The sequence below is a fragment of the Lutra lutra genome, chromosome 16, assembly GCF_902655055.1.
Source record: "Lutra lutra chromosome 16, mLutLut1.2, whole genome shotgun sequence".
Taxonomy (NCBI): domain Eukaryota; kingdom Metazoa; phylum Chordata; class Mammalia; order Carnivora; family Mustelidae; genus Lutra; species Lutra lutra.
In genome coordinates, this window is record NC_062293.1 from 17,703,028 (window position 1) to 17,715,422 (window position 12,395).

The 12,395-nt window shown below is 52.5% G+C and overlaps 1 protein-coding gene across 4 annotated transcripts in view; it reads left to right on the plus strand.

The window, feature by feature from the left end:
* PLEKHM1 (pleckstrin homology and RUN domain containing M1) overlaps window positions 1-12,395 on the plus strand; it is a 46,866-nt gene that overhangs the window by 24,422 nt on the left and 10,049 nt on the right. For all 4 annotated transcript variants that reach the window (XM_047707665.1, XM_047707662.1, XM_047707663.1 and 1 more), the window contains 3 exons: window positions 4,284-4,554; window positions 7,597-8,517; window positions 10,760-10,905. In XM_047707665.1, the coding sequence (XP_047563621.1) occupies window positions 4,284-4,554; window positions 7,597-8,517; window positions 10,760-10,905 (1,338 nt within the window). The remainder of the gene's footprint in view (window positions 1-4,283; window positions 4,555-7,596; window positions 8,518-10,759; window positions 10,906-12,395) is intronic.

Sequence of the window (12,395 nt, forward strand, 5' to 3'; positions counted from 1 at the left end):
CATCACCGCCTGAGCCATGTGGTCCCCTCCTCCACACAGGAGTGCAGGCGTAATCTCTTCGCGTGACGTAACGAGGCTAAACTGGCTAAAAAGCACTTTTTCTGAAAACAGTCCAGATGCCTAGTATCTCTCTCCTCAGCCAGAGTCTCCCCTCTGAGACTTAGCTGTTGTTTATGGCCTACTGTACCTTTAGTAGCTCAAGTGGCATTCCTCTGTTTTGGGTCCCTAGCGGCAGGTGCTGCTCTGGCTCAGACCCTTGCTTGATGGTGGTTTCCCCCACTGTTACAGGGACAGGGAACTGGCCAGATGTGGGGCCTTAGGTGAGCAGAAGGTAGGAAGGTGGTAGGAAAGGGGAGGGAGAAGGGCAACAGTGGTGTGCTCTGCCCTCCCTACCTCATGGTGTGGTGCGGGGGAGGGAGGCTGGGCTGGGGCACAGCTGCAAAGAGCTCCCTCCAGGCCTGTGCACAAAAGCTCCAAGGACCCAATGTTCCCACTGTTTTTTCTCTGTTGCCTAAGAGAACAAAAGATTTTCCCTGGAGTATCATTTCCTGGAGACTGACCTATGGCCACTGGCCCGTGTCTGAACATTTCCTAGCAGTCTCCCTCGCGTCTTCAGAGAGAGAAGCCCTCACCAATGATCATCACCTCACAATTCACATTTGTCTCCTTCCTTCTTATCCCTTCACCCCACCCTTCTTATTTCATGCTAAAGACATTGGGATAGTCAAGATTTATTCCCTCATCTGTTATAACTCTGTGCCAGGTATTAAGAAAAATGAAAGACAGGATACCTGGGTGGGTGGCTCAGTCGTTAAGTGTCTGCCTTCGGCTCAGGTCATGATCCCAGGGTCCTGGGATCAAGCCCCACATCGGGCTCCCTGCTCAGCGGAGAGCCTGCTTCTTCCTCTCCCACTCACCTTGCTTGTGTTCCCTCTCTTGCTGTCCCTCTCTCTCTCTCTGATAAATAAATCAATAAAAATCTTTAAAAAAAAAAAGTGCGGGGGGGGGGATGAAAAATTGCAACAGCTTCATAGGTACTAGGGCTAGGGGTAAGCAAAGAATGCCATGGGAGCCCAGAGGGGTCCCTGAGCCAGCTGGGATGTGGGAGGAGTGTAGACTGGGGAATGATAAGGAAAGCGTCCATGAGGAGGTGATGGATGACCCCTGGGCTGAGGGGAATAGTGCTAAGCACTAAGGAATAGTGCTCTTTCCCACTGGAGCCATTAGCTGGGGATGGGAGGCCACAAGACTTCCCAGGTAGGTACCTCCGGCTCTGTGAGGCTCCTCCTGTCCATTTTCCTTTCCTTTTCTTTTTTTTTTTTTTAAAGATTTTATTTATTTATTTCACAGAGATCACAAGTAGGCAGAGAGGCAGGCAGAGAGAGAGAGATAGAGGAGGAAGCAGGTTCTCCGCTGAGCGGAGAGCCTGATGCGGGACTCGATCCCAGGACCCTGAGATCATGACCTGAGCCGAAGGCAGAGGCTTAACCCACTGAGCCATCCAGGTGCCCCACTTGTCCATTTTCCTAAGGGAGTTCCCCTGGGTCTCTGTGGCCTAGGCAGGCTTTGCTCAGAATCCTGTGTTGCAGGTGGCCCTCAAGTAGCCACCCAGATTGACACATTGTCCTGGCACTGGCAGAAGGAAACACCTGCTAATTTGGAGGGTTTTTGGAGGAAGCCCTGGAAGCCCAGCATTGTGAGGCCCTCACACTCCTGACTCAGAGCTCTCTACTCTTGGCTTAAGGAGACATCTAGCATCAGAATGGATTAACCGATTCTTCTAGGGCAGTCCCAGCCCTGCTCCCCGTCCTTGTCTCTGAGAGCAGGGAGGGCAATCTGATTTAGGGGTTGGAAATAGCAACTTCAGGGTGAGGTTGGTGACACTTAACAGAACAGCTGGACTGGGCCCACCCCTTGTGTGAGTCATTTCCTCTGTATAGACAGCCACTTAGGGCAGTCCAACCAGCTTTCTTCTTGCCTCTGCTCGTCCGTGCTTAGGCACAGAAAGGCAGGGAGTGCTTGAATAGTGAAGAAGAAAAAGCTGAAATCCATTCCCACAATCCCCTGACCCCAGACCCACCCCACTTCTCCCAGCTGGCAAGCAACTTCAGACTCTGCAACAGAAGGGAAGGGGCAGGGCCTGGCTGCCTGGGGCTTCAGGGGCCTCCTCAGAAGTGAGGAGCCCCAGCAGAGGTGCCAGTGAGGCCCCTGGGTCCCGCTTACCTATGTCTCCCTCATCTCAAACCCTATAAGCAGGGTGGAAAAACTCTACAGCTCTTCAGCAATTGGTGCTGGGATAACAGGATATCCACATGCAAAAGAATAAAGGGGGACCCCTTCCTCACACCATATGCAAAAATTAATTCAAAATAGATTATAGACCTAAATGTAAGAGCTAAACTGTAAAGCTTTTAGCAGAAAACATAGGACCAAATCTTTGTAATCTTGACTTAGACAGTGGTGTCTTACATATAACACCAAAGGCAGAGACAAAAGAAAAAATAGATACATTGGACTTCAGCACAATTTTAAAATTTCGTGCCTCAAAAGACACCAGCAAGAAAGTGAAAAGACAGCCCCCAGATTTGGAAAAATTATTTGCAAACCATGTATGTGGTATGGGCTTAGTATCCCAAATATCCTAAGTATATAAAGAACCCTTACAACTTGTGTTTGTTTCCTAAGGCCTCTGTAATGAAGTACCATAAATTGGATAGCTCAAAACAAGAGAAATGCATTCTCTGATAGTTCTGGAGGCTTGCAGTCCAAAATCCAGATGGCAGGAACCGTCTGGAAGTCCGGAGAAAGAATCTGTTCTTCACCCTTCTCTCAGCTCAGGGTTGCCAGCAATCCCTGTTGTTCCTTGGCTCAAAGACCCATTACTCCCAGCTCTGCCTCTGTCATCACGTGACTTTCTCACTCTGTGTCTCTGTCTTCACTTGGAATTCTCTTCTGTGTGTGTGTGTCGTGTCTTCTAAGAACACCAATCACACTGAATGAAGGGCTCACCTTCCCCTAGCATGACCTCTTCTTAACTAATTATATCTACAACAACCCTACTTCCAAAGAAGGTCACATTCTGAGAGACTGGGGGCTAGGGTTTTAACATATCTTGGTTGGGAACACAATTCCATCTATAACACAGAAACAAAAAGACAAACCAACTTAAGAATGGGCAAAGGATTTGAATAGACATTTCTCTAAAGAAGATATACCAATGTCCACGAGGCACAAGAAAGGTTGTTGTGTCATTAGATACTGGGGAGATTGCAAATCCAAACCGCAAGATGGTACTTCACACCCATCGGGATGGCCATAATCAAACAGACAGACAGCAAAAAATGGTGGAGAGGATGTGGAGAAATTGGAATCCTCTACATGGCGGGTGGGGATGTAAAATGGTGCAGCCACTATGGAAAACAGTTTGGAAATTCCTCAGAAAGTTACACATAATTACCATATGACCCATCCATTCCTCTCACGGGTACATGCGCAAGGAAATGGAAAACAAACATCCACACAAAATCTTGGACATGAGTGTTCACAGCAGCATTATTCATAATTGCCAGAAGGGGAAACAACCCTAATCCCATCGGCCTTTGAGCAAACAGTGTGGTACATCTGTACCTTGGGATACCATTTGGTCAGAAAGAGGAATGAAGTCCTCACAGCTGCTGTAACGAGGACAGACCCTGAAAACACGGTGCTAAGGGGAAGAAGGCCGACACAAAGATCATGTGTTAGAAGATTCCATTTATACAAAATGTCCAGAATGGACAAATCTTTGGAAACAGAAAGTAGATTGTTGCTTGCCTAGAACCGGAGCAGTTGAGGGGAAATGAGGAGTGACCGCTCATGGGCATGGGCTTTCTTTCTGGAAGAATGAAAACATTCTAAATTTAGATTGTGGTGGTGGTTGCACAACTCTGTGAACACACTGAAACCGTTAAACTGGACACTTGAAATGGGTTAATTTAATGATAGGTGAATTGTGTCTCAATAAAGATGTTCCTAAAAAGCTTCAAAAACAACCTCTGGGGTGCCCGGGTGGCTCAGTCGGTTAAGGGTCTGCTTCAGCTCAGGATCCCAGGGTTCCGGGATCAAGTCCCCCATCGGGCTCCCTGCTCAGCTAGGAGTCTGCCTCTCCCTCTCCCTCTGCCCTTCCCTGCCTGCTCATGATCTCTCTCACTCTCACTCTCTCAAATAAATAAATAAAATCTTAAAGAAATAATAAATCTTGAAAAAACAAAGAAACAAACCTGTCTTCACTCCTTTCCCACTAGAAAAGCAAGAGCTGGATCTCTGAGGATGACTTCTACAGGCCTCCCCAGGAGCCGCCCCCAGAGAGCCCCTCAGAACGCTCCGTGGCTTCTTCTGGAGGGACGCCAGAGTCGAGTCCCAGTCTCCTCCGGCATTTTTCTCAAGGACCAAGAAAAAGCTTCTCCACGGGAGCCTTAGACAAAGCATGTGTGCCTTCCCCGGGAAGCAGGAAGAGCAGGACAGCCGCGGCGCAGGAGCATAAGAACTTCCGGGTGGTGCACCGCCGGCAGATGGGTAGGTGGCCTCGGGCTCCCAGTGACCTGGTCCCGCAGGGCAGCGCCTTCCAGAGAGTGGCGCTGCCGGCTTCTGGGGGGGTCTTCTCACAGGCAGCACCTCTTCCCCAAATGTCATAAGGAGCACCCTTGCGGAGTAATTCAGGAAAGCATTTCAGGAAAAGTACTATATTTTCTTGTAAAATCTCAACAAGGTAATGCTCAAAAACCTGTTTCGTGTAGTGAAATAGGGGCGCCTGGGTGGCTCAGTGGGTTAAAGCCACTGCCTTCGGCTCAGGTCATGATCCCAGAGTCCTGGGATCGAGCCCCGCATCGGGCTCTCGGCTCAGCGGGGAGCCTGCTTCCCTTCCTCTCTCTCTGCCTGCCTCTCTGCCTACTTGTGATCTCTGTCAAATAAATAAATAAAATCTCATGTAGTGAAATATGGCAGCTTTTTCCTGGAAGTCGTATGATTATACGAAACCCTGGGTTCTGCCTGGAGCCCGGAGCAAACCCTGCCCCTCGAAGGCATTTCAATGTCCCTTCCCCAAGGCCTTTATCTTAGGTGGTTGGTTTAACAGCTCCCGTAGGGTATATCAGCTCTGCTCTCTGGTTAGTGTCCTCTCTGTGCCATTGACAGTGAGGCCAGCTCCATTCCCATGCCCTGTGAGATTCTAGACAGTGGTCAATAACTATAACCTAGTTTTTCCACAACCCCCATAAACAAAAAAGTGTGCCCTGGAGTCCGTCTCTTTCTCGCTCCGTCTGCAGTGAGCCAGCAGACAGTTCTGGCCAGGTTCCTAGCTTGGGGAGTATAGGTAGAGCTCCTGTCTCCATACTCGCTTCATTTAGGTTTTTCTTAAAGTCCACGTGGTGACTGTAACTGTGCCAGAGCAGGTGTGCTTCATGCCCAGGTCGTCAGGTTCCCCAAAGGGTAGGAAGACCCTGTACAGGTGTTTGAAATCTCCAAGGCTAGTCCAGGCTGGGCGAGAGAGAACTGCGTGTCCTGTGGACCCCCAGTTGGCGGCAGACCCCTGTGAAACAGGGAGCACTGAGCAGGGTGTGCTGGTTGGGCACCCGCTCATTTAGCAGATGGTTTTCTGTGACGTGCCAGCCTGTTCTAGGTGCTGGGGACACAGCAGGAAGCAAAACAAAGTCTCTGTCTTCACAGACTTATATCCTAGTACACGAGGCAGGAAATAAGAGAATGTACCAATAAATGCATGGTATGGGCCAGTGACAGTCATTGTTATGGAGGAGAGTAAATTGGAGCACCAAGGTGAGGAGTGTACTGTTTCATGCGGCATGGCCAGGGAAGCCCTCACACATAAGATGATCTTTGAGGAGATGGGAAGGGAGGGAGGGAGGGAGGGAGGCACAGGGCAACGTTTGTGTCTCAAGCAGGAGAACAAATGCAAAGCCCCTGCATTGGGCACATGCCTGGGAAACCGAGGAGTTGGGGAGAGGGTGGTTAGAGATGAGGGCAGAGTGACGGAAGGCCTCACGGGCCCCAGGAGGGGCCTTAGCTTTTGTTCTGAGGGAGATGGCAGCCAGTGCGGGATTTGGGGCAGAGGGACGATCTGATTCCCTTTAAATGGGGAGTCATCCTGACTCATATGTTGAAGGACCTCAGGGAGAGAGACCAGCCAGGTGGCTGTCGCCATCCTCCAGGCCAGAGGTGACAGCCGACTGAGCCCGTGTGGTAGCGGTGGGGGTGGTGAGAAGTGGGGTGTTCCAGATACGCCAGCAAGGTGTGCAGACGGACTGCATGTGTGATGTGGAAGAAAGGAAATCAAGGACAACTCCAAGGTTTTTAGCCCAAACAGCTGGAAGGATAGTGTGCCATTTATGAAATGAGGAATGTTGGGAGAGAAGCCGGTCTACAGTGGGAGGGTCAGGAATTCATTTTCAGGCATTCAGCTTTGAGGTGCTTATTAGATATTAGACGTACACGGAGCAGGTAGAGATCTGAATCTGAGGTTCAAGGGCACGGTTCAGGTTGGAGATAAAAACTGGGCCTAGGGACACGTGGGTGGCTCAGTGGGTTAAAGCCTCTGCCTTCAGCTCAAGTCATGATCTCAGGGTCCTGGGATCGAGTCCGTATCAGGCTCTCTGCTCAGCAGGGAGTCTGCTTCCTCCTCTCTCTCTGCCTGGCTCTCTGCCTACTTGTGTTCTCTGTCAAATAAATAAAATCTTTTAAAAAGGGGGGGGGGGCTTGTTGGCATAAAGCCCTGCCAGTGGGCAAGATGAGGTAGGAGGTGGGTGTTGATGGAGGAGAGGACCCGGGAGTGAGCTCTGGGGTGCTCCCGTGTTGAGATGTCAGGAAGAGAAGGAGGAACGAGCCCAGGGAACAGAAAATGGCCTGTTAGGGCTGAGAAAGACCCAGAGTGGCACCTCAGCAGCCAAGGGAAAGAAGGGGGGCTCAGCTGTCTCCAGTGATGCTGATGGGTCAGGCCAGATGGGGACCAACGATTAGCCTTTGGAGTTGGTGACAAGGAGGGCATGGGGCTTTCCGAGTGCAATTTCAGTGGAAGGAGGGGTCAGACGCCTGACTGGAGCAGATTCAAGATAGAATGGGAGCAAGGGAACTAGAGACAGTTTTGATACCTCCTCAGGGGGTTTTCTGTAAAGGGGGACGGAGGAACAGGGTGGTAATTAGAGATGTGAGTGCCATCAAGAGAGCTATTTTTAAAGATGGCAGAAATAACAGCATGTTTGTGTGCTGGAGGGAATGATCCAGGAGGGAAGGGAGAAAGCAGTGACACGGGAGAGGGAGAGAGGATTGTTGGAGAAATGTCCTTGTCCTTGAGTAGGCAGGGGAGGGGGGAGGAGTGTCCCCAGCACAGAGGGGTTGGCCTCAGACTGAGCCGTCAGTTCATCCTTTGTGACAAGGGGCAGGTCAGACTGTGGGTACCGGTGCCAGAGTGAGGGGTCTGTGGAGGTAATCTTTTGAGTCCTATTTTTGTCTTGGTAAAATTCAGGAACAAGGTCAGCAGCGGAGGGTGAGGACGGTGGGGCAGTGGGGGAATGGCCCGCAGTCTAAAGCGCCTCTTTCTGCCCCCAGGACTGTCCAACCCGTTCCGGGGTCTCATGAAGCTGGGCACCGTGGAGCGGCGGGGGGCCATGGGCATTTGGAAGGAGCTCTTCTGCGAGCTCTCGCCCCTGGAGTTCCGCCTCTACCTGAACACCGAGGAGCGCACCTGCGTGGAGACATGCTCGCTGCTGCGCTGCGAGTCTGTGGGGCCGGCGCACAGCGATGGCCGATTCGAGCTGGTCTTCTCCGGCAGGAAGCTGGCCCTGCGGGCATCCTCCCAGGATGAGGCTGAGGACTGGCTGGACCGCGTGCGGGAGGCCCTGCAGAAGTGCCGGCCGCAGCAAGAGGATGAGTGGGTGAACATCCAGTACCCCGAGCCACCTGAGGACCCCCCAGATGATCCCCAGGGTGGCCTCCCCTCCCACCCAGACCTGCTCCCTGAGCCTGAAACCCTCCAGGCCACACAATTCTGTTGGTCCTCTGCCCAAGATCCCGAGCCAGACGCTATCAAAGAATCCCTTCTATACCTGTACACGGATAGGACCTGGATGCCCTATATTTTTTCCCTCTCCTTGGAGTCTCTGAAATGCTTCCGAGTGAGAAACAACGAGAAGATGTTAAGTGACAGCCATGGAATTGAGACCATCCGAGACATCCTGCCAGACACGAGCCTTGGGGGCCCCTCCTTCTTCAAAATCATCACGGCCAAGGCCGTCCTGAAGCTGCAGGCCGGGAGCGCCGAGGAGGCCGCCCTGTGGAGGGATCTGGTGCGCAAGGTCCTGGCGTCCTACCTGGAGACGGCTGAGGAGGCCGTGACCCTGGGTGGGAGTCTGGACGAAAACTGTCAGGAGGTGCTGAAGTTTGCCACGCGGGAAAACGGCTTCCTCCTGCAGTACCTCGTGGCCATCCCCACGGAGAAAGGCCTGGACTCCCAGGGCTGCTTCTGTGCAGGTGCCCACTCGCTGTCCCCCCTCCCCCCACCATGCACCCGCCTCCCGCTGCCTTGGGTGGGGGGGTTCCTGACGCAGGTTCTCCTGGGATGTGGCAACGCGTAGCCCCTGCTTCTCCCCAGTGCCCATGGAGGCCGGCGCCGCTACCGGGGGTCGGCACCTGTGGGCGGCAGCTCTGCACAGTGCTGCTCTCTGCTCAGGGAGTTCCATCAGGGGAGCTCTGTTCTCCAACCCCTTCGTTATCACATTACCATATCGTCCGATCCTTTTGGAGTGGGGCATGGTGCCCTTCCAAAGATTCCTGCATGCTCTCGCAAGTACACACAGTCTTCTTCCGTTACAAAAGTGGGCTCGTACATCCCAGGGCTATGCAGTGCAACTTTCTCTGATGATGAAAACATTCTAGATCTCTGCTATCAAGCCACATGTGGCTCCCGAGTACTCCATGTACAGCTAATGTGGCTAAAGGAACTGAATTTTCAGTTTAGCGTAAAGGTATTTAAATTGAAATGGGTACCTGTGGCTTGTGGCCGCTGTTTGAAACAGCATAGCTATCTATATTGTCCTACAACTTGGTTTTTTTCCTACTTAAGAATGTATCACGGCTATTATTCCAAGTCCGTACACCTACTATATCATTACTGTCCTCAGATCTGATTCTCCTGCGGGGGGCACTGGGCCAGTTGCTTTATTTGGATTATTTCATTTATTCCTCACAGTACCTATCCCGAGGTGGAGTCAGATGAGGACCTCGACCGTCCTAGAACCTTGCTCCGCTCAAGTCCGCATAGGCCCTCTCCACTGCCTTGCTTTTCAAGGCATGAGATAGTCCACAGCTCACATTCCATTTTCAGCTCTTCTCCCCGATCCAGACACCCGTTTCCATCCCCATGGGTGCTCCAGGCCAGCTGTGAGAGAATTTCACCCTGCTGCAGAGCGCCACAGCAGGAAACCTGGCTCCAAGTGGCTTGAGGGCCGTCCTGTCGGCTGGAGCCTATGGGACTAGAAGGAAAAGTCTGCTTTGGGCATCTGGAAGGAAGTGGTCTGCGGTTTTCTTCCTACAGAAAACATGTTCAGGTCCCTGCTCACCCCTTCCCTCCACCAGCCTCCAACCCTCACACTTTGCACCTTCAGCCTGTGGGTGTTGGGCTCAGGGAGGAGGCCAGGCCCCCAAAGCCCATGAGGAGAGTCCCCCAGTGGGCGTCAGTGCTGGCAAGGGGCACCTCTCGCTGTGCCTGTCGCCTGCCAGCCCCCGGGGAGCTTGGGCTTCCTTCCTGCCGCAAGCACAGCTCTGTGGCCAGGCTCGTACCCGCTGCTGACGTTTGGCCGTGTTCATGGTATACAGGGTGCTTTCAGAATCTCCTCGCACTTAAACTCTGTAATCACCCCACAGAAGAGCATGTAGCAGCTGAATTTTACAGAGACCACAATGGAACCTTGCAAAAATTCAGTGAAGGTTAGAATGAGGCAACTAGGAAGTAGACGAGCCGACCCTTCTGGTCCCAAGTCCAAGGGGACCTTTTCCCATGCCGGTGGGAGGCAGCCATGTGTGCTCGGGATTAGAGCCAGGCTTTTGCTCTGCCCTGAGCATACCCCACCCAGCTTCTCGCTGCCCACCGCTGCGGAGGGACCTCCAGCCAAGTGGCTAAAGCTGGGCCCTGCCCCACTGTCCCGAGGTATCGGGCATCTCTGACTCCCAGCCTGCACTAGGCAGTGTCCAGACTGCCCCCACCTCCAGCTGGGTTCCCCACCCCCTCCCTGTGGCCAGCCTCAGGTCCCCAGCTCCTACCCTGCTCACCAAGGCCCAGACTCGGTCACTTCCATTTCTGGGCCCCAGTGGAGGGGGCAGACCTACAGGAGGTTGGCCTGAGTGAGCAAGCAGTGGGAACGTTGAACACAGGCGGCTAGGCAAAAGAGGATGTGGGTGCTAGCGGCAGCCCAACCCCAGTCCAGTGGCCAGCTGTGCCACGTCATCGGCCCGTGACAGGGCTGGTCTCCTCGCCTCTCTCTGCACTGATTTCTTGAGCTATAAAATGGCGACGACAATTGTTAACAGGGTTCTGTTTTTGTCGCTCAAGAATGGGGTTGTGTCTGAGCAGTATGCTTATGAGTGAGGGTGCCTTTATCTCTGTATCTTTTGTAATCTGTCCCTTAAAGAGCAGGTCCTTCAGCTTAGTAACCCCTGCCCTGATCGCAGACTCGCACCGCCCCACTGCTCACTCTCCCGCCGTCCTTCTCCCCAGGCTGCTCCCGACAGATTGGCTTCTCATTCGTACGACCCAAGCTTTGTGCCTTCTCTGGCCTCTATTACTGTGACATCTGCCACCAAGACGATGCCTCGGTGATTCCGGCCAGGATCATCCACAACTGGGACCTCACCAAGCGCCCGGTAAGCCTGGAGCCTGGCCTGTCGTGGCCGCACAGGCTGCTGAGTGGCAGAGGAATGGTCGCTCTTCTCGCTGCTGCTCTTCATCTGTGTGGAGGATTTTGGCTCCAGGGAAGCCCGGGTCACTGGTTCAGGCCCCATGATGGGGGTGGAGGGGACCAACCAAGGGAAAAACGTGGTGCTGGTCTCTAGTCCCTGGGCAGAGCTCTGTCAGTGCCACCTTGGTCCTCAGCTGGAGGTCTGAGGGTGGTTCTTTGTAGCTCCCCGTTGGCCACAGACTAAACTATGTAAGGCACCAATGACCAGACAGATAGATAGAGATAAGGAAGGATAATTAGGATAGACTAGATTTGTAGATGGACGGTTGTGGGTGGATGGGTGGTGGGTGGGTGGATGGATGTGGGTAGGTAGATGATGGATGGGTGGGTGGGTGGGTAGATGGATGTAAATGGGTGGGTGGGTGGGTGGCTGGCCAACCAGCTATGCTCCCCCCAAACCCCCGAGTGTCAGCCTTCTCTGTGGATCTGTTTACATATGTTTGAAAGTTGGGATCATCCTGGACTTGTACTGCTTTATAACCTGCTTTGTTCACTGAGTATCACTTAGTCTTAGGTCCCTATGTTCAAATGCTTTTGAATTAGATGTCTTCCCAGGATCTTTCACATTCCCCTTCTCCACCTGAGCTTACCCGCTGACCTAGCTGTGCTACCATTAGCCAATTATTTGACTTCAGTTTCCTCGTCTGTAAAGAGGGATTCATAAGTGTGTGCCTCCGGGTTGTGTAAGGACTAACAGGGATGGCCCTGCCATGTCTTAGGGCCCTGTGTTAGTGCCCTTCCTTTCTCCTGAGGCCTGTCACACCTTCAGCCCCTGATTCACTTGGTCAGGCCCTGCCTCAAGGAGTACAAACTTGGTTTTACGCCAGAAGCACAGATTGCTGCTTAAGACAGACACAGAAGCACAAAGGAGAAGTTGTCTACTTCTCTCAGGACCCAGGCCTGCTGGCCGCGGATGTGTCATCAGAGCCCAGGGAACGTGTGTGACTCTCAGATTCTGTGTGACCCCAGCCTCCACTTTGCTAGGGACCGGAACGCCAGGACATTAGCTTCACTGTCCCTCACTCTTGCCCCCAGTGGAAAGTATTTCACTAACTACATGTAGAATGTTAAACCTCAGAACCACCACAAATGCAAATAATTCCTTGGCCATTAAACACACTCACTATTTCCACGTCCGGACCCTTGTGAAGCCGCCTCCTTAATCGTTGCTGCAATTATTGTGCCACTTCCTTTTCCCAGCTAGAAAATGACAGTACTCTTCTTGGCATATCTGACGTCAGGAAATATCGAGCTCTCACTCTCAAAGATCCCTGGCCTGGGAAAAGACAGGAACATTCGAAATAGAAAGTGGCTGGCTCATGGGTTAGGGGCCTCCTTGTTCACTGTTGCCTCCGGCGGATCCACTTAGGGAAGGGCTAGCTGGCACTTGGCCAT